Source organism: Theropithecus gelada, chromosome 15, assembly GCF_003255815.1.
Source record: "Theropithecus gelada isolate Dixy chromosome 15, Tgel_1.0, whole genome shotgun sequence".
Lineage (NCBI taxonomy): Eukaryota > Metazoa > Chordata > Mammalia > Primates > Cercopithecidae > Theropithecus > Theropithecus gelada.
Window position 1 is genome coordinate 42,767,755 of NC_037683.1, and position 18,694 is coordinate 42,786,448.

At 48.6% G+C, this 18,694-nt stretch overlaps 1 protein-coding gene across 4 annotated transcripts in view; it reads left to right on the plus strand.

Annotated features, from left to right (window-relative positions):
* The first annotated feature begins 756 nt into the window (after positions 1 to 756).
* Positions 757 to 18,694, plus strand: part of TBC1D2 (TBC1 domain family member 2) — a 62,853-nt gene continuing 44,915 nt past the window's right edge. For 3 of the 4 annotated variants that reach the window (XM_025360371.1, XM_025360373.1, XM_025360374.1), the window contains exons 1-3: positions 763 to 1,986; positions 5,569 to 5,710; positions 13,667 to 13,802. In XM_025360371.1, coding sequence (XP_025216156.1) covers positions 1,624 to 1,986; positions 5,569 to 5,710; positions 13,667 to 13,802 — 641 coding nt within the window. In that variant the 5' untranslated portion in view covers positions 763 to 1,623. Of the gene's footprint in view, positions 1,987 to 5,568; positions 5,711 to 13,666; positions 13,803 to 18,694 lie in introns of all 4 variants that reach the window. The other variant, XM_025360375.1, reaches the window with a different exon arrangement.

Consider the following 18,694-nt stretch of genomic DNA (forward strand, 5'->3'; position numbering starts at 1 on the left):
AAAACAAATAAAGAGCTCTCTGGCATTTAGGAGAAAAGCTCCCTGGTTGCAACTTTCCACCTGTTAGACTACAAATCCCAGCGACCCATGCAAGTGAACATAAATTTCATTAGCTTCACCGTAAAGCTGTCTGGCGGCGGGTGGGGGGTGGGTGGGGAGAAGTGTTATCTCCATTTTTAGGTTGAGTAAATCACTCAATATTGCAGAGTGGGAATCTGAAAATTATGCAAAGAGACTCCAGAGCCCTCGCCTTTACCCCCAACGTGCTTCTTGTCAAGATCACTGAGTGCACACGAGGGTCTCGCTAACGATGGCTGAGGGGGAGACGATGAAGTAAGAGGAGGGGCTGAACAAAGGGCAAGAGAAAGGCAGAATGAAGCTCCTAAAGAGAAATGGACGGAATTAGGCTCCGCAGCCCTAATGGAGAAACGCGCCTTAGGAAGGAAGGGGAGAAGTTTAAGGGGAAACAGGTAAAATGAGGCAGAAGTTGAGCGAGTTAGTCAAACCCTAAATTCTTTATTTACAAAACAGCCGGGCACGGTGGCTCTCGCCTGTAATTCCAGCACTTTGGGAGGCCGAGGCAGGAGAATCGCTTGAGGCCAGGAGTTCAAGACACCCCTCTCTGCAAAAAACTGTTTAAAAATTAGCCAGGTGTGGTAGTGCGCAGTTGCGGTCTCAGCTACTGGGGAGACTGAGGCGGGAGGATGGCTTGAGCCCGGGAGGCGGAGACTGCAGTGAGCTCTGATCTCGCGCCACTGCACTCCAGCCTGGGTGACAGACCCAGACCGTCTCTAAAAATAATAATAGCAATAACAAAATAAAAATAAACAAATGTAATGCACCCAACTACGCCCCGGGAGTGGCACTAGGTTTCCGCACCGCAGCGGCTGTGCCTGGGCGCCCCAAGCAACGCGACCAGCGCTGTCAGGAGGCGAATGGGAGCCAGGACAGAGCTGGGGAGGCCACTGCGGTCAGGCGAGGGATAAGAAGGCCGTCTGCGGCGTCATTGACGGGGCTGAAGGAACACCGGGGAGAAGAGTGGCAGACAGCTCCGGAGCCGCACTGCCCGGGCGGCGCCGAAGTGGGGCCTCCCAGCGGTGTTCCTTTCAGCCAATGGCCGCGAGATGCGCCGTCCGACTGTGCCCCGCGCGGCACAGGGAGGGAACAAGCAGCCCATGGGGTGCCAGAAAGCGCCATCTTTCTAGGTGACTATGCGAACTACCAGGGAAGAGTAGCCAGGGACAGGCTTCTCTGCCCGCGGTTAACCTCAGTGCCGCCACTACTTTAACCTGAAGCCAGGCAGCACTGCCGCCCTCAGTAAAGATGGCTAACTGGCGCAGAGAAAAAGCCGGAAGCAACCGGACCTTGCGGGGAGCCGACTGAGCGCCGCGGGGGCGTGGCCTGGCGGTGGAGGGGCGTGGCCATCCGCTGTAAGCTGGGCTTGTGGTCTTTCAGTCGCACGCACCGCACCCAGTCCCGACCCTGTGGCGTCCTGGGGGCGGGTCCGCCGCCGGCCCCGCCCCCGCCCAGGTGTCTACCTTTGGGAAGCTGCCCGAGTCTCCGAGATTTGTCCCTGGTGGTCCCGCGGACTCCTCGTCCCTCCGCGGTCTCCAGCTGGCAGCGATGGAGGGCGCCGGGGAGAACGCCCCGGAGTCCAGCTCCTCTGTCCCTGGGTCCGACGAGTCTGCCAGGGACCCACAGGCGCTGCCTCTGGAGGAAGAATCGGGGGACTGCGCCCGGTCCCTGGAGGCCAAGAAACTCTGTGGGTATTTAAGTAAGTTCGGCGGCAAAGGGCCCATCCGGAGCTGGAAATCCCGCTGGTTCTTCTACGACGAAAGGAAATGTCAACTGTATTATTCGCGGACCGCGCAGGATGCTAATCCCTTGGACAGCATCGACCTCTCCAGTGCAGTGTTTGACTGCAAGGCGGACGCTGAGGAGGGGATCTTCGAAATCAAGACTCCCAGCCGGGTTATGACCCTGAAGGTAAATTCCTGGAAGGACTTTCTCCTTCCCAGCGGCGTGAGGTCCCCTTTTGGCAGGGCACGGCTGGGCGCGAGTGTGTGGTGGACACAGTAAATTGATTGGAACTGTCGTCACCGACGTGTTCAAAGAACTTTGTGCTTTGCAAAGTGCATTCCCACCCATTTCCTCATTGGGTTCCCACAAGGCAGGGACGACAGACCCATTTTACGGATCAAGAAACTGAGTTAGAGGGAGATGAAAGGACTGGCCCGAGGTCATGCATCTAGAGAGTGGGGTAGCTTGGAATCCCGTAGTCTTTCTACCTCTCAGACCTCTCAGTGCTGAATCAAAACTTTTACTTTTGGGTGTGCCTGACAGTGCAGTTACCTTAACTTTCTTACCTGGGACCTAAGGAAGTCAAAATATGGTCTTTGCAATCCTCTCTCAAGGCCAGGATTCTGATTCCCGTTTCTTGATGTTTTGGCCAAGGTCAGTAAATGCTGAGAAGAGATTGGCAGGGATTGGTAAGATAAACACTTAGGTTTCACTAGTCAACCTAGATTGTTCATCTAGGCATGCCTAAACCTGTTTTCCTATCAGCAGCAAGGGGTAGGTTTTGTTTTATCGTCATGTTTAACTGAGAAAGCCTGAAGCAGTAGAAAGGCCACATTCTCTGAAATCAGACAGGCTTGGATTCAAATTGTACATTTGCTACTTAATAGCTGTGTGACCCTGGACAAGTTGCTTTACCTCTCAGAACCTAGGTGGTTTGTAAGCATTTGACACATCACAGGCATGTACAAATTGTTGAATTAATTTCATCACCTAGAATACAGCCTGGTACCTAGTGGGGTACTTAATAATTTTTTGTTGAATAAACACACGTGCACACACAAGGTGATGGAACCAAGGTCAGAGTGCTCATGTCAAGAGGAGGTGTCTCATAATTTAATTGGAAAGACAGATCTGGGCTAAGTGTTCTATGGGCATCAGAGAAGAATATGCCAGGAGATAGCCTTCCCCACCCCATCCCCATCTTTCCACCCCTCCAACCCCACCTCCAGCTAAGTGGGTATCTGTGGATGCCCCCGGGTTCAGTTCCCCTTTACTGACTGGGATGGCTGGTGACCAGGCTGGGGCACTTGGTTAAAATAATGAAACTCAGGAATCCCTGGCCAGGGAAGGCATTTACGAGGTCATGTGGTTCCTGGGTCTATGTGTCTCTTCCACAGGTTGACTGCTGTATAGAGGGTCTTTATAATACTATTCCATTGTTCCTGGCTCTGCGCTAGGCTCTGGGGTGTGGAGCTAAAGCACCTCTGCCCCTGGTTCTCAGACAGCTTAAAGTCTGGTGGGAGAGACTGATGGAGAACCTGCATGAACCCTAAAATGTTCTGTAGAGACACTGTGGTAGGTCTCTGCAAGAAGGTGTGGTGACAGGAGGAGTCATTTCCACCGAGTGGAAGGGGCTAGCCCAAAAAGCATCTGGAGGAAGGACACACCCGAGGCTTCAGAGAAGAAATAGGTGGCAAGCAGACAAGAGGGAGAAAGGTATTCCAGGCCAAGAGAGCACGTGAGCAAACGTAGGGAACCATGATACAGCCCCGAGTGTCCAGGCAAATCACATGAGCCAGAAAGACAGAGGGGCCCAAACAATGGAGTTGAAGAGCAGAGCCTGAGGGCGAGTTAGGCCAAGTAGCAAAAGCCCAGTCTGACTATTGAGTAGAGAAGAAACTAAGGGAAGGGCAAGGCTGGTACTCAGGGAGCCCATCAGAAGGTGATCAGGAGAGAGTGACAGCTGAACTAGATCTGTGGCTGTGGGGAGGGGGACAATGGAGGTGGCTCGGGATAGTAGGGAAGTAGAATGGGGGAGATGTCAGGAGTGGCTGGAGTAACTGGCTGACTGCCTGGTTGGGTCAGTCACTGACAGGAGGAAACTCAGGATGAGGAGCCCATGGAACATCCAGGTACATGTCCCCTGCAGGAGACTCTCAAGTTCCAAGGGGCCAGGGACCATGTGTGTTGGCTCACCCCTGTATTCAGTGCCTAGCACCATCTCTGACACATATGTCAGTGCTTAGTATACCCTTGTCAAATGAATTAATAAAATGGGGTATTTGGGTTTGGCTGGAGCTCATCAGCATTAAGGTCATGGGGAAGACCTGGGAGGTGCTGTGGTCTCTCTGGGAGAGTGTATGGAAACAGAACACTGGTGGGCATCATGTGTCCTATTGGTACCTGCATGACAGCCTAACGGTTTCTTTCACAGACCACCCCCCACCCCCACCCCGGCACAATGCACACCAGTGAGCCCCTGAGACCGTGAGCTTGCCTCTGTTGCCATGTAGCCTGCTGCTATTCTCATGCGGCCTTGATTGCAGGCTGCTCTGTGAGAATCCCCACCCATGCCCGGTGAGCTGTCCATCTTCTGCAGCCCACCTCAACTGATCTCAGGCCTTCTTTATGAAGCCACTAATCTCCTGGCCATAAAATCCAACTTATAGACCAGGGTTTTGGGACCAGTTCTATCACCACATGCCTGGGCGACTTCAGAGGTTTAGTTTCTCCATCTATAGAAAGGGCTCCTGGGCCGGGCGCGGTGGCTCAAGCCTGTAATCCCAGCACTTTGGGAGGCCGAGACGGGCGGATCACGAGGTCAGGAGATCGAGACCATCCTGGCTGACACGGTGAAACCCCATCTCTACTAAAAAATACAAAAAACTAGCCGGGCGAGGTGGCGGGCGCCTGTAGTCCCAGCTGCTCGGGAGGCTGAGGCAGGAGAATGGCGTGAACCCGGGAGGCGGACCTTGCAGTGAGCTGAGATCTGGCCACTGCACTCCAGCCTAGGCCACAGAGCGAGACTCCGTCTCAAAAAAAAAAAGAAAGAAAGGGCTCCTGCCTTGCCTCCCTCCTGAAGAATCCAGGAGTTATTGGATGTGAAAGTGGATGCTTGGACCAGCCACCAGCCAGTGCTGGGAGACTAATGACCAGCATTTACCAAGAACTTATTTGGAAGGCCAGAGCACCTGGAAGGTGCCACCATGTCGTCACCATGTACATGTGGCTTTCCAGTCCCCATTCATAGCCATGATTCCGGTGCATCCCCAAGGCAAGAAGGATTACTCCCATTCCACAAAAGGCAGCAAAGACTTGGAGATGTCACACAGGTGAGATACTATCTCACCTGCGAGATAGTGATGGTACCAGGACCCCACCCAAATCAGAATTCAGTGCACCTCCCCTCTCTCACAGCACCTCCAAATTCCTGTATCCAGTGAGCACATTTTGAGCACCTACTGTGTGTCAGGGACTGTGTGATACCCTTGTCTCATTTCATCCTCATCATTGCCCTATGCAATGAGTCTTATTGTCACCAGAGTACAGATGAGGAAACTGAGGCCCAGAGCAGCTAAAGAACCTCTGAGTGGGAGATCAGAGCCTGATGATCTTCTGTGGCCAGGAAGCATACATACCTACAGTGACCCTTTTTGTTTTTCCTGGGAAAGAGAGCATTCCTAAGCCTCCCACAACCTTCCCCTCTTCCCACACCCAGTGCCACCCTGCAGGCACAGGGCCTTGCCAACTAATCCTTGTGCTTCTCAGGCCGCCACCAAGCAAGTGATGCTGTACTGGCTGCAGCAGCTGCAGATGAAGCGCTGGGAGTTCCACAACAGCCCGCCAGCACCTCCCGCCGCCCCTGATGCCGCCCTGGCTGGGAATGGGCCCGCCTTGCACCTCGAGCTAGGTACCCAATGGGCTACCCTCCTGCCTGCACACCCAGGGCCCTGGTGATTAAGCCTTTACCCTCCTGCTGGGAGTGAGCGGGAGGAGCCCTCTGCTAAGGAAGCAGAGAGCCAGGGATATGACTCAGGATTAGTTAGGGCAAGAATCTGGGCTGAGGCCAGGTTGCCTGGGTTCAAATCCTAGTCCTATATAATTTTAGGCAAGTTGTTTAGCCTTTCTGAGCTTGTTTCCTTCCCCATAAGATGAGGTTTATAAATTATCCCTACTTCTTAGGGATGTTATGAGGATTAAATGAATTCATATACCTAAAATGGTTAGAACAATGCCTGCACATGGTCAGAACCCAATAAAAGTGAGCTATTATTACGATGACTCAAGAAATCAAACTTTCACAGAATTGCCGTGAGGAGGGTTAATAAGAAAATGCAATGTTGTAGATTTGTGTCATGAGTTGGGTAGATCAGCGATTTTTTTTTTTTTTTTGAGATGGAGTCTCGCTCTGTTGCCCAGGCAGGAGAGCGATGGCGCAATCTCAGCTCGCTGCAACCTCCACCTCCCAGGTTTAAGCAATTCTCTGCCCCAGCCTCGGAAGTAGCTGCGATTACAGGCACGTGCCAGCTGCGATTACAGGCACGTGCCACCACGCCCAGCTAATTTTTGTATTTTTAGTAAATACAGGGTTTCACCATCTTGGCCAGGCTGGTCTTGAACTCCTGACCTCGTGATCCACCCGCCTGAGCCTCCCAAAGTGCTGGGATTAAAGCCTGAGCCGCCATGCCCGGCCAGATCAATGATTTTTATCACTGGTGTTCCCATAAGATAGGATCCTTTCCTCCAAGATGACTCACGAATCAAGTTTCTTGATCCCAAATCCTGTATCATCCCATCGTGGAGGATTCAGGAGACCACACCCTCCCACCCCCATGCTGCAGCCAGGAACATGATTGGCAGGTTTTAGGATCAGTATGGACCACCTCACAGCTGCCCCTGCAAGAACATGAAAAATCAGGCCCCAGTACAAAGCCACAGAGTGTCTAAAGTGCTGCATGTTCAGTTGACAGGCCAAATAGGCAAGGGCAGGACTTGTTACAAGGTACCCCCAGACCTCTGTACCTGGGTGCTTTGCATGTCCAAAGCTGAATACATCTGCCCCAACCCTTCTTCTCGTTTTCCTTCCCTCTTCTCGGTAGATGTCCCGCTGTGTACCCGCTAGGAGTTGCCTCCCACCCTTCCTCAATTCCAGCCAGTGAGTCCAGTCAATCACTGTGCTGGCCATTTTTGCCCTCTGACCCACACATCAGACTCAGGTCTTTCTCGCCACCACTGCCCAGGTCAGACCTCATCTCTCAAAGTCACAGCAGTCTCCTCTCCAGTGTCCCCATGTGGAGGCCTGTGCCAGAACCCATCCCCTTCTCTGCAGCCTGAGTGAGCTTTCTTAAATGAGAACCTGAACCCGTCACTGCCATCCAAGGCCACCCCCAACCCCACTCCTGCGCTCAGGGCTTATCCCTCCTGATCTCACCTCTGCCTGCTTCCCCAGTCGCCGCCTTGGGCTTGATGCTTCGGCAGAGTCTCTGCTCTCTCCTTTGCCTGGCAAATTCTTGCTTATTCTCTATGGCCAAGCTCCAGCATTGCCTCCTCCTCTTGCCAGCCTCCTCCTGGAAGCCTTCTCAGACTTTGTCAGCTGGATTCTTTCTGGGCCCTCAACACTTTTTTCACACACTTCAAGGGAGACCTGTTCCATTGTGTTCTATTAATAATTACCCCTGTCCTTGTCCATCTCCACCCGTTCCCCTTAAGGGTGGGGACCTTTTTTTGTTGTTGCCTGTATCACCTCCCTGGTGTCCTGCCTGGCACATTGGATATTTGTGGAGTGAATGTGTAAGGCAATACACTAAACCTTATAATTAAATGAGGAAAGGAATGTAAACCCCTTAGCATAACCTCAGGCACATAGTAAGTGCTCAATACATGGGAGTTGTCCTAATAATATTGTTATTCTATGTGTATATGTCTGTGCATAGAATACGCTCATACTATTACTATCATAATACTATATATACAAACATATATATGCTATCACTATTATAATAACTGTTCCTTTCATTCTTAATAATCATTAGGAATTTCTTTGGAGTTTCTTTTGAAGGGTTTCTTTGCTTCTGCATTCTCCTCCAGCCCCCACTCCCCATCCGCCAGGGAGCCAGACAACCCTGGTTTTGTAGAAAACTGCAGCCTGGGTTGATGCCGCTGCAAAGGTCAGCGTCAGACTAGAGGCCAGGAGAAACCTCTGCAATAATAGAATTCCTGCGTGTCTTAACTGAAATTTGAAGAAGCAGATTGTGGAAGCATGGCTCTGGGATCCTCAGCCCTCTTCTGCTGTGGCGAACCTGTTGCAGGTTCTTTAATTCTGCGGCTTTGCTTCAGCACACACGGTGGGCCTCTTCCAAGCCAGCCCCTGCTGTGGGCATTGGAGAAAGGGATGGAGTTGCTGTGATGACCTGGGTTCCAGTCTCCCGAGGAGGATGCTGTCTGAGACTCAGGAAGCAGGGACATGAGCTTCTCCTCTTGAAGCCTTTCCTCGCCTTGTAGCAAGCCTGCACTCTCCTCCCAGACCCAGGGCCTGGCATAACCTTCCTAGCCCACCTAGAAAGATGTTTCTGGTGTCTTGGGCAAGTCAGCAAGGCCTGGATTAGCCATGTGGAGCAGGCTGCCCCACCTCGCCCGCCTCCACCCTTCCTGAGGAAGCAGCGGCCCACTCCCGGGTCGTTGAAAACCTCCTGACCCATGTCTGACTTTGAGTCAGAGATTCCTGGTAAAAAGCGTCTCGTCACTGCTCTTGAGCAATCTGCAAGGCATGTTCTCTCCTGCTTTTAAGCATTTACAACTTCATTTTATACTTTACCTAAACAACGGTCTCTGCAGAGCCAAGAAAGATCAAAGGGAACCCACGAGATTTATAATAATAAGAATAGCAAGTTGCCACAGTAAGCTACAGTTTACAAAGGACCTGCATAAATGTGTACCATCCTGAAATATGCCTGCTGCCCCAACACTTTACATGCATCATCTTATTTAATCCTCACAATAATTTTATAGGGTAGTTACTGCTGTTTCCATTTCATAGACCAGGAAACTAAGGCTCAGAGGTCAAGAGACCTGTCCTGAGTCATGTAGTAAGACAATGTCAGTGCTGAAATTCACACCCCAGGCTGCAGAGACTCATAACCTGCCCTCCCAAAGCAGAGGGACAGCCAGGCACTCATCCAGGGTCCTCTAGGGAGGCAGTGATCTCCTGGGCCAGGCCCTTTCTTTGTCTAGGCAGTGACTTCTTCCCAGTGGACGTGGGGCAACCGTCAGAGCTTACGCAAAAGGAGAATTACAAATAAATGCTGCTGAAAATCCTCTGTGTGGTCACTCACGGAGGGCATTTCTCCAGGGTGCCCCAGACTACAGTCTCAGGTCATTGATTCTGCCTCCTGCAGGAAGCGCTGGTCTCTGTTGGGACATCGCCATCATGTGCCGCCTGTGCCTTGCACACTCCTTTGCACTGGGGGCTTGTGCCTTCATGGGTAGCCCCTCCTGTCTTAGATGACCTGCTTGTTAGAAAGGCTGCTCTGATAAGCCACACGGTTTAGTGGGAAAAGCAAAAGTGGGGACTGTGTTTGAGTCTATAATGGTGTCACATGCTAGCTTTGACTTTGGCCACAAAACTCACGCTCTCTGAGTGGCTATTTCCTCATTGGTAAAACCCACCAGGATGGCAACCCCCAGGACTTGGCTCTACGTAGTCTCAGAGTTGATCTAGGGCCACGGGTGGCACTTACAAGAAAACAGATATTAGCAGTTAGGGAAATACTGCTAAGATATCAAAATCTTAGAAAAACTGTTAAGTTTTTTTGGTTTGCTTTGAATGAAAGAGAATAAGATGGTTAAAGTATTGATAAATAAGAAAATTTTATTTATTTTGAATCAGCTCAGAGTCTGGCTTAACGGCTACTTTGAAAGATGTGAGTCCAACAATATAGGGCTTTATGGCTTTTTTTTTTTTTTTTTTTTTTTGGAGACAGAGGCTTGCTCTGTTGCCCAGGCTGGAGTGCAGTGGCATGATCTCTGCTCACTGCAAGCTCTGCCTTCTGGGTTCAAACAAGTCTCCTGCCTCAGCCTCCCAAGTGGCTGGGACTACAGGCGCGTGCCACCACACCTGGCTAACTTTTTTGTATTTTTAGTAGAGACGGGGTTTCACCATGTTAGCTGGGATGGTCTCAATCTCCTGACCTTGTGACCCACCCGCCTTGGCCTCCCAAAGTGCTGGGATTACAGGCGTGAGCCACCGCTCCCGGCCCGGCTTTATGGCTTTTTAAACATTTTTGTATACATTAACTCTGAAGAAGACAAGGTAGAGAGTATCCTTCTTGTTTTTGTTTGTTTGTTTGTTAGGTTTTTGGGGTTTTTTTTGCGACAGTCTTGCCTTGTCACCCAGGCTGCTGGAGTGCAGTGGCGTGATCTCGGCTCACTGCAACTTCCGCCTCCCAGGTTGGAGCGATTCTCCTGCCTCAGCCTCCGCAGTAGCTGGGATTACAGGCACATGTCACCACGCCTGGTTTATTTTTGTATTTTTAGTAGAGACGGGTTTTCCCATGTTGGCCAGGCTGATCTTGAACTCCTGACCTCAGGTGATCGGCCCACCTTGGCCTCCCAAAGTACTGGGATTACAGGCGTAAGCCACCGCGCCTGACCCTTGTTTTTTGTTTTGTTTGTTTGTTTGTTTTAAGTGATTTGCAACCAGGTCACAGCACCCTCCCCACGGAAACAGGGCCCAGCTACATATCTTCTACCCAAAGCCAGGTTTGGTTCTTCAGCCCCCTGCTCAAACCCCTAGGGGCTCTGGTTTCCATCGTGATGAGATCCAGCCACTTACCCACACCCGCTTCTATTTGGCCTTCCCCACCCCATCTCCCCAGGCTTCCTCCCCGCAAACTCAGTTCTGGGTCTGAAACCCGTTGCCTGTATGCTCTGCACAGAAAGAGCCTTCCTGGTTCCTCCTGCAGGTTCCAATCAACCCCAGTCCTTAAGGCCCAGCTGCAGTGCCCCTCCTCCAGGAAGTTTTCCCTGACCTGGATTGGAAAGACGCCGTCTCCACCTCCCAGAACTGCCACAACCCAGCACCTGGGGTTCCCCAGGTGTGTACTTCTTCCCCTTCCCTACTCCTTAGGCTGTGAGTTTCTGCTTTGATTCTTCTCTTTCTCCAGCCACACTCACAAGCCTCAGGGTAAACACCCAGTCAGTGTTTGGTGAGAGGATTCATGGAAGGGAGGACCTCAAAGATGTGGCATTTGAGGAGAGTGCTGGCCTGCCTGCCAGATCTGACGGAGCCTGTTAGGAATTTACAAATATACTGTCTGTTGTTGTTTGAACTACTGCAAAGTTTCTTTTAGGTAGGTTGAACAGCTTCCCCTGGCCCCCATCATTATATTTAATATTTTTATACCCACACCCTTTTTGCAGATATAGTGCATAAACAAATCTCCACTCCTAAATATTTCAATCTCCCAGTAAGAGGGTTCCAAGTGGAAAGTGTCTGCTGCCCTGGTAGGTCTCAGGGGCTGTCTAATCAAGCTTATACCAACCCGTAAGTGGTCCTGGCTCTTTTCTCCTTTTTCTTTTTTTTTTTTTTTTTTTTTTTTTTTGAGATTGAGACGGAGTCTCGCGCTGTGTCACCCAGGCTGGAGTGCAGTGGCGCGATCTCGGCTCACTGCAAGCTCCGCCTCCCAGGTTCAGGCCATTCTCCTGCCTCAGCCTCCGAGTAGCTGGGACTACAGGCGCCCGCCACCACGCCCGGCTAGTTTTTTGTATTTTTAGTAGAGACGGGGTTTCACCATGTTAGCCAGGATGGTCTCGATCTCCTGACCTCGTGATCCGCCCGCCTCGGCCTCCCAAAGTGCTGGGATTACAGGCTTGAGCCACCGCGCCCGGCTTTTCTCCTTTTTCTAACACTTAAAGTTAATTTCTAAATATTTCACCTCCCCTCTCTTATACTTCGGATAATTTCCTTGGCCTTGAAAGCTTGCTTAACATTAAACATCTTGAAGTCATTCACTGTAGAAGAATCACTGTTTACACAGAACATTTGGAACACTAAAAAGAAAAAGAACCTATAATCCTATCACCCAGAGGCAGCCAGTATTAACCTTATGTTATGATCTCCTGCCTGCCTTTTATTTAAACATGTTTCAGATCATACAGTAATATAAAATGTCCTACTTTGTATTTTAATACTCAGTAATGTGACCCTAATATTTGCCTGTGTTTTAAAAATCTCTGTATAAACATCTATTTTTGATAAATACATATTCTTTATCTGTTTATAAAGTAACCCATGTTTATGTAGAAAATTTGGAAAAAACAGTAAAATACAATGAGAATAGCCTGCTCACTGCAAATCCCATCACGCAGCTGAAACCACTATTAAGATTGCGGAGTATAGTGCTTGGGAGTACAAGGGCCAAGAATATTAGATTCTGCTTGGTCATCACAGTATTAAACATCTTCACGATGCATAGAACACACCACCTTACTGCCTCCCAGCAATCTCCAAGATTCTCTACACTGGGAGAGAGAAAAAGCCCAGAAATGGCGCTGGGATTGGAAATAATTTTACAGAGAAGCCTGTCCCTGCCTTTTAAATCACTTAATCAAAGTTATTTTCCTAAAATTGTAATTAATATTTGAAATTAGATTATTTAATTCCAAAAAAAAAAAGATTGCGGAGTATATTTCTTTGAGACTTTTTCTGTACAATTGAGATAATACTATAACGCCAATTTTTTTTTTTTTTTTTTTTTTGAGACAAGATCTTGCTTTGTTGCCCAGGCTGGAGTGCAGTGGCACCATCTCACCTCACCACAACCTCCACCTCCTGGGCTCAAGCGATCCACCCACCTCAGCCTCCTGAGTAGCCGGGACTACAGGCATGCACCACCACACTCGGCTAATTTTTCTGTTTTTTGTAGAGATGGGGTTTTGCCATGTTGCCCAGATGGTCTCAAATTTTCGGCTCAAGTGACCCACCTGGCTCAGCCTTCCAACCTGGTGGGATTACAGGTGTGAGCCATAGCACCTAGCCTTCCAAGGTTTTTTTAATCTGGCTTTTTCCACTTAATATCATATTCCATACAAGTTTCCCTGTTTATAAGTATTTATTCACATAGTTTTTGAATGATTAATATTCTATTATATGAAGACATTCTGATATACTTAACCTATTCCCAAGTTAGATCTTTTCCAACTTTGAGGCTATTGTGACAATGCTAGAATGAACCTCTTGGCACATAAAGTTTTGTCTGCACTTCCATCTTTAGTTTGAACTCTCAGATGTAGAATTAACTGTAGGTCTGCATTTTTTTTTCTTTTTTCTTTTTTTTGTTTGAGCCGGAGTTTCGCTCTTGTTGCGCAGGCTGGAGTGCAATGGCTCCATCGAGGCTCACTGCAACCTCCGCCTCCTGGGTTCAAGTGATTCTCCTGCCTCAGCCTCCCAAGTAGCTGGGATTACAAGCATGCGTCACCATGCCTGGCTAATTTTATGTTTTTAGTAGAGACAGGGTTTCTTCATGTTGGTCAGGCTGGTCTCTAACTACCCACCTCAGGTGATCCACCCGCCTCGGCCTCCCAAAGTGCTGGGATTGCAGGCGTGAGCTACCACGCCCAGCTAGGTCTGCATATTTTTAAGGGGTTTGCAGGAGGGCTGTACCAGCAAAATGCATCATTTTACTGGCTGCAGAACATTTTGTGAAAAGCCTATTTTGCTGCTGTTAACCTACAGGGAAGGCCTGCGTGCCCCTGCAACTCTCCAACTCCAGCCTGTTCCCAGTCAGGGCTGCACCCATAGCATCCCACCTGACCTGTCTTTCCAAGTACAGTGACCCAGCTGATTGATTTCCCTTTCCTTTGTTCCCAGGGCAAGAAGAAGCAGAGCTGGAGGAGTTCCTGTGCCCTGTGAAAACACCCCCTGGGCTAGTGGGTGTGGCAGCTGCCTTGCAGCCCTTCCCTGCCCTTCAGAATATTTCCCTCAAGCACCTGGGAACTGAAATACAGTAAGTGCTAGAGGGACTGAGGGGCTAGCCAAGCTACAGGCAGCCCCTTCGGTGGAGCTCAACCCACTATGATTCTCCTGCAGGGAGGTGGGCCCCGGGAGAGGGTTATGGGCTTTCTTTTCTTTTTTTTTTTTTGAGACGGAGTCTCGCTCTGTTGCCCAGGCTGGAGTGCAGTGGCCGGATCTCAGCTCACTGCAAGCTCCGCCTCCCAGGTTTACGCCATTCTCCTGTCTCAGCCTCCCCAGTAGCTGGGACTACAGGCGCCTGCTACCTCGCCCGGCTAGTTTTTTGTATTTTTTAGTAGAGACAGGGTTTCACCGTGTAGGCCAGGATGGTCTCGATCTCCTGACCTCGTGATCCGGCCATCTCGGCCTCCCAAAGTGCTGGGATTACAGGCTTGAGCCACCGCGCCCGGCCTTTATTTTCAATTAATCACATCATCACTTTAAAATGTTACATTTGGCCAGGTGCGGTGGCTCATGCCTATAACCCCAGCACTTTGGGAGGCTGAGGTGGGCAGATCACCAGAGGTCAGGAGTTCGAGACCAGCCTGGCCAACATGGCAAAACCCCATCTCTACTAAAATACAAAAATTAACCGGGCATGGTGGCAGGTGCCTATAATCCCAGCTACTCAGGAGGCTGAGGCAGGAGAATCACTTGAACCCAGGAGGCAGAGGTTGCAGTGAGCCGAGATCGCGCCATTGCACTCCAGCCTGGGTGACAAGAGCAAGACTCTGTCTCAAAAAAAAACCAAAAACCAAAAAACAAACAAACAAAAAAATTCATTGTTCTGATTGGAAAAGTAGTACATGTTCATTATAGGAAATCAGAAACATCTGGAAGGGTATAAAAAATTACTCACTGGACAAGGTGGCTCACAGCCTATAGTCCCAGCTTCTAGGGAGGCTGAAGCAGGAGAATCACTTGGTTATAAATAAAGTATTTTTTTAATTATCCATGATCCTATCACCCAGACAAATACTCTTAGCATTTGGTATATTTCTTTCCTCTACGTTTTCTATATACATATTGCATAAATGAGATCATATTGAATGTGATGTAGTGATGGCTTCACAAATGTCTATACATGTCAAAAGCATCAAATTACTCATTTTTAACTTGTGCAATTTATTGTGTCAATCATATCTCAACTACTTTTTTATTTAATAATATATTATATATATACCTTACTATTGTCAGACTTTGTTTTAGATAATATCTAAGAAGGTAGCACTATGGGCCAGACGTGGTGGTTCATGCCTGTAATCGCAACACTTTGGGAGGCCAAGGCAGGAGGATCACTTGAGGCCAGGAGTTCAAAACCAGCCTGGGCAACTTGTGAGGCCCTGCCTCTACAATAAGTAAAGTGAAAAGTTAGCTAGGCATGGTGGCGTGTGCCTGTAATCCCAGGCCCACGAAGTCAAGGCTGCAGTAAGCCATGATCATACCACCGCATCCGAGCCTGAGCAACAGAGTGAGACCCTGTCTCAAAAAAAAAAAAAAAAAAGCGGCAGTGCGGCCTGGATTTTGGAAGCAAACTGCCTGGGTTTGTATTCTGGCTTCATCAGTCATGGCTGTGCTGCTGTTGGCAAGTTGTTTCTCAGTGCTTTGCTTACCTTGTTATTAAATGTAAATACAACAGCACTTGCCTTACAAGCTTAGCATGGTAAAGGGGTTAATGTATGCAGACTGCTTTAGAACTGTGCTTGGCAGTCTTAAGCATGCAATACATATTAGCTGCTGCTACTATTGTTACTCTAGTTGAAGGGGTAGAAACTTTCAGGAATTCAAACTATATCCAATAGTGATCCTGTTTGGGTGTTTCTTTTCTTTTCTTTTTTTTTTTTTTTGAGACGGAGTCTTGCACTGTCGCCCAGGCTGGTGTGCAGTGGTGCGATCTTGGCTCACCGCAACCTCTGCCTCCCAGGTTCAAGTGATTCTCCTGCCTCTGCCTCCATAGTAGCTAGGATTACAGGCACCTGCCACCACGGCCAGCTAACTTTTTGTATTTTTAGTAGAGATGGGATTTCACTATGTTGGCCAGGCTGGTCTCAAACTCCTGACCTCGTGATCTGCCCACCTCGGCCTCCCAAAGTGCTGGGATTACAGAGGTGAGCCACCACGCCCAGCCTGGGCATTTATTTTCTGTGTGGACTTCAGATGAACTTAGAGCTCTTAGAAGGCAAAATAGATTGCTCATGGGACTTGGATTAGGGACCCCTGGTTCTGTATGACTCAGGCAGAGTATTTCCCTCTGCTGGCGTCAGTGTCTGAATTTGCTTGAGTGACTAGGAGGGTGGTGACGTCCTTTCCAGGAGAGAATCAGGTTTTAGGGAAAAGATGATGAGTGTTCTTCGAGGTCTGCTGGCTGGAGATAGAGCTACCCTGAAGGCATTTGGATGAATGACCTGGAGCCCAGGAGAGAGATCTAAGCTCGAGAGAGAGGCTTGACAGGTATAGGGCATGGTTGAGCCCCACAGGGTGAGCGGACATGGAGGGCACCCTGCAGGAGATCATCTGTTGGGAAGACCTACAGGGAACTGGGTGCATTGGGAGCATGCTGGTAGAGAGGGCCTGAGAAGTCCAGCTGTCTAGCCAGCATGTACCCAGGGCAGTCTCACCAATATTAGGCCTAGTCCATGCCTGATAGAGGCCACGGCAGCAGAAGCGGAACATAGAAAATGCAGAGACCAAGAAAGGAAGGAAGCTTCAGAGGGTCATAGAGCAACTTCCCTCCTGTAACTTGTCATAGCCACAGAAGATGCCAGGCTACTTTGCAAGAGAAGTGCCCTGGGCTGCTGAAAGCTCCAGATAACTTGGTGAGATGAGAGCTGCCTTTGTGTCGTACATCCCTTTGCTCTGGCTGGTCTTGGAACTCACTGTTGGTGCTTCCATGAACCCAGGTCATACTCAGGGAAGGGGGTAGGGAGCTTCCTGAGCACTGTGTTGGGTGCTTTATGCTCTCGAGTTGTCTGGACAAACCTGTGAAGTGGTGTTATCACATGGTTAAGTTCTCAAACCATGGAGTTAGTCATCCAGGGCTGCTGAGCCCCACCACCTACTTGCTCTGCAGTTTTGATTACTTATTCTCTTCGAATCTCAGTTCTCTCTGTCCAGTGTGGGGAGAATAGTATTTACTTCACTGGTCTTGGGAGGATTAAGTGAGTGGAATGCATCATAGTGTTTTGCTTAGAACTTGAGCCATGGAAGGGTCCATCCAGTGTTCATTATGGATATGTTCGGCATCCCCATTGCAGATGAAGAAACTGAGACTCGGGGACAATAACTGGCTTGCCCAAGATTATCCTTTCAGAACAAGTCTTTAGGACCACCACTCCCATGCTGGCCAGGCCTTGCAGGCCTGGAATTAAACCTAAACAGAAAATGGTCCATGAACTGCTCCAAGCAAAGTTGATAAATTTGTGAAATGGAGACAGCTCTTCCAAGCATAGTGGTTTAACTGGGTGGTGACCAGCCGGACTATTTCAGAAGGTAGCAAGCTACCCATTCCCAGAGGAGATGTGTGCTAGGGCTTAGAAGGCCTTTTGCTGCCTTTAAGTTGTGGTTTCTGTGCTTTCCCACACCCCGGGAGGACTGCTTATCAGACCCAGGACGTGTCAGGGAGGGAGCAGTTCCTGGTTAAAGTGTGGCAGTAGTAATGGTTACCCTACCTAACCAGTGCCTCTAGCTATAGGGATGTGGCCCTGCGTCCCTTTCCAATTCATGTGACTTGTGGTTTGTGAAATCCATGTAACAGGGTTCAGCACAGGACCCAGCATAAAGTGATGCTCAGTAAATAGTAGTGCCTATCATGATCATCGTGATTTTCTTCAGTGAAACTACATTCTTGTATTTTCAGATGGGGAAAGCAAGACTGGGAAAGGAAGTCACTAGGCCAACGAGTCAGGGGCTCCCCTTATAACAGGACCCCTTAGTAATTACAGCAAAAGATCAGGTATTGGGAGTGCTGAGTTCTGATTTCCTCTCTGCTCTTAATTCAACTGATGAATTTTGCCTTCCATCACTCAGCTGTACTATCCATGAAAGCATAATCTCAGTATTTTCTTATTCTGGGCCCAACTATACAAGACACACACACACACACACACACACACAAACACACACCCCTGGATCTTGTTTTAAACTAAGTTAGAGATCAATAGAGGTTCTTTGAAAAGAGCAACAAAGTTGACAAACCTTTAGCTAGGCAGACTGAGAAAAGAGAGAAGACTCAAATTAGTAAAGTCAGGAACAAAAAAGCGTTGTTACCAACCTTACAGAAACACAAAGGATTATATGGGAATACTGTGAACAACTATGTGCCAACAAATTTGATAACTTAGATGAAAATAGACAAATTCCTAGAAAGGCACATTTACTAAAATATACTCAAAAAGAAAATCTGAAAAGACCTAATTACATAGTAGAGATTGAATTAGTTAAATAAATAAATAAATAAATAAATAAATACCCATGAAGAAAAACTCAGGACCAAATGACTTTACTGGTGAAGTCCACCAAATATTTAAAGAAAAATTAATACAAATTCTTCACAGATTCTTCCAAAATATAGAAGAGGAGGGGGCACATCCCAACTCATTTTATAAGACTGATATATTTCTGATACCAAAACCAAACAAAGACATCATAAGAAAAATACAGACCAATATCGCTTATGAAGGCAGATGTAAAAATTCTCAACAAAATACTAGCGAACTGAATTCAGCAGCGTATAAAAAGGATTAATCCACGATAAAGTAGGATTTATCTTAGGAATGCATGGTTGGTTTCACATCTGAAATTCAATTTATGTAATACACTACATTAATAAGATAAAGGTGAAAAACCACATCATTTCAGTGGACTGAGAAAAAGCATTTGACAATATTC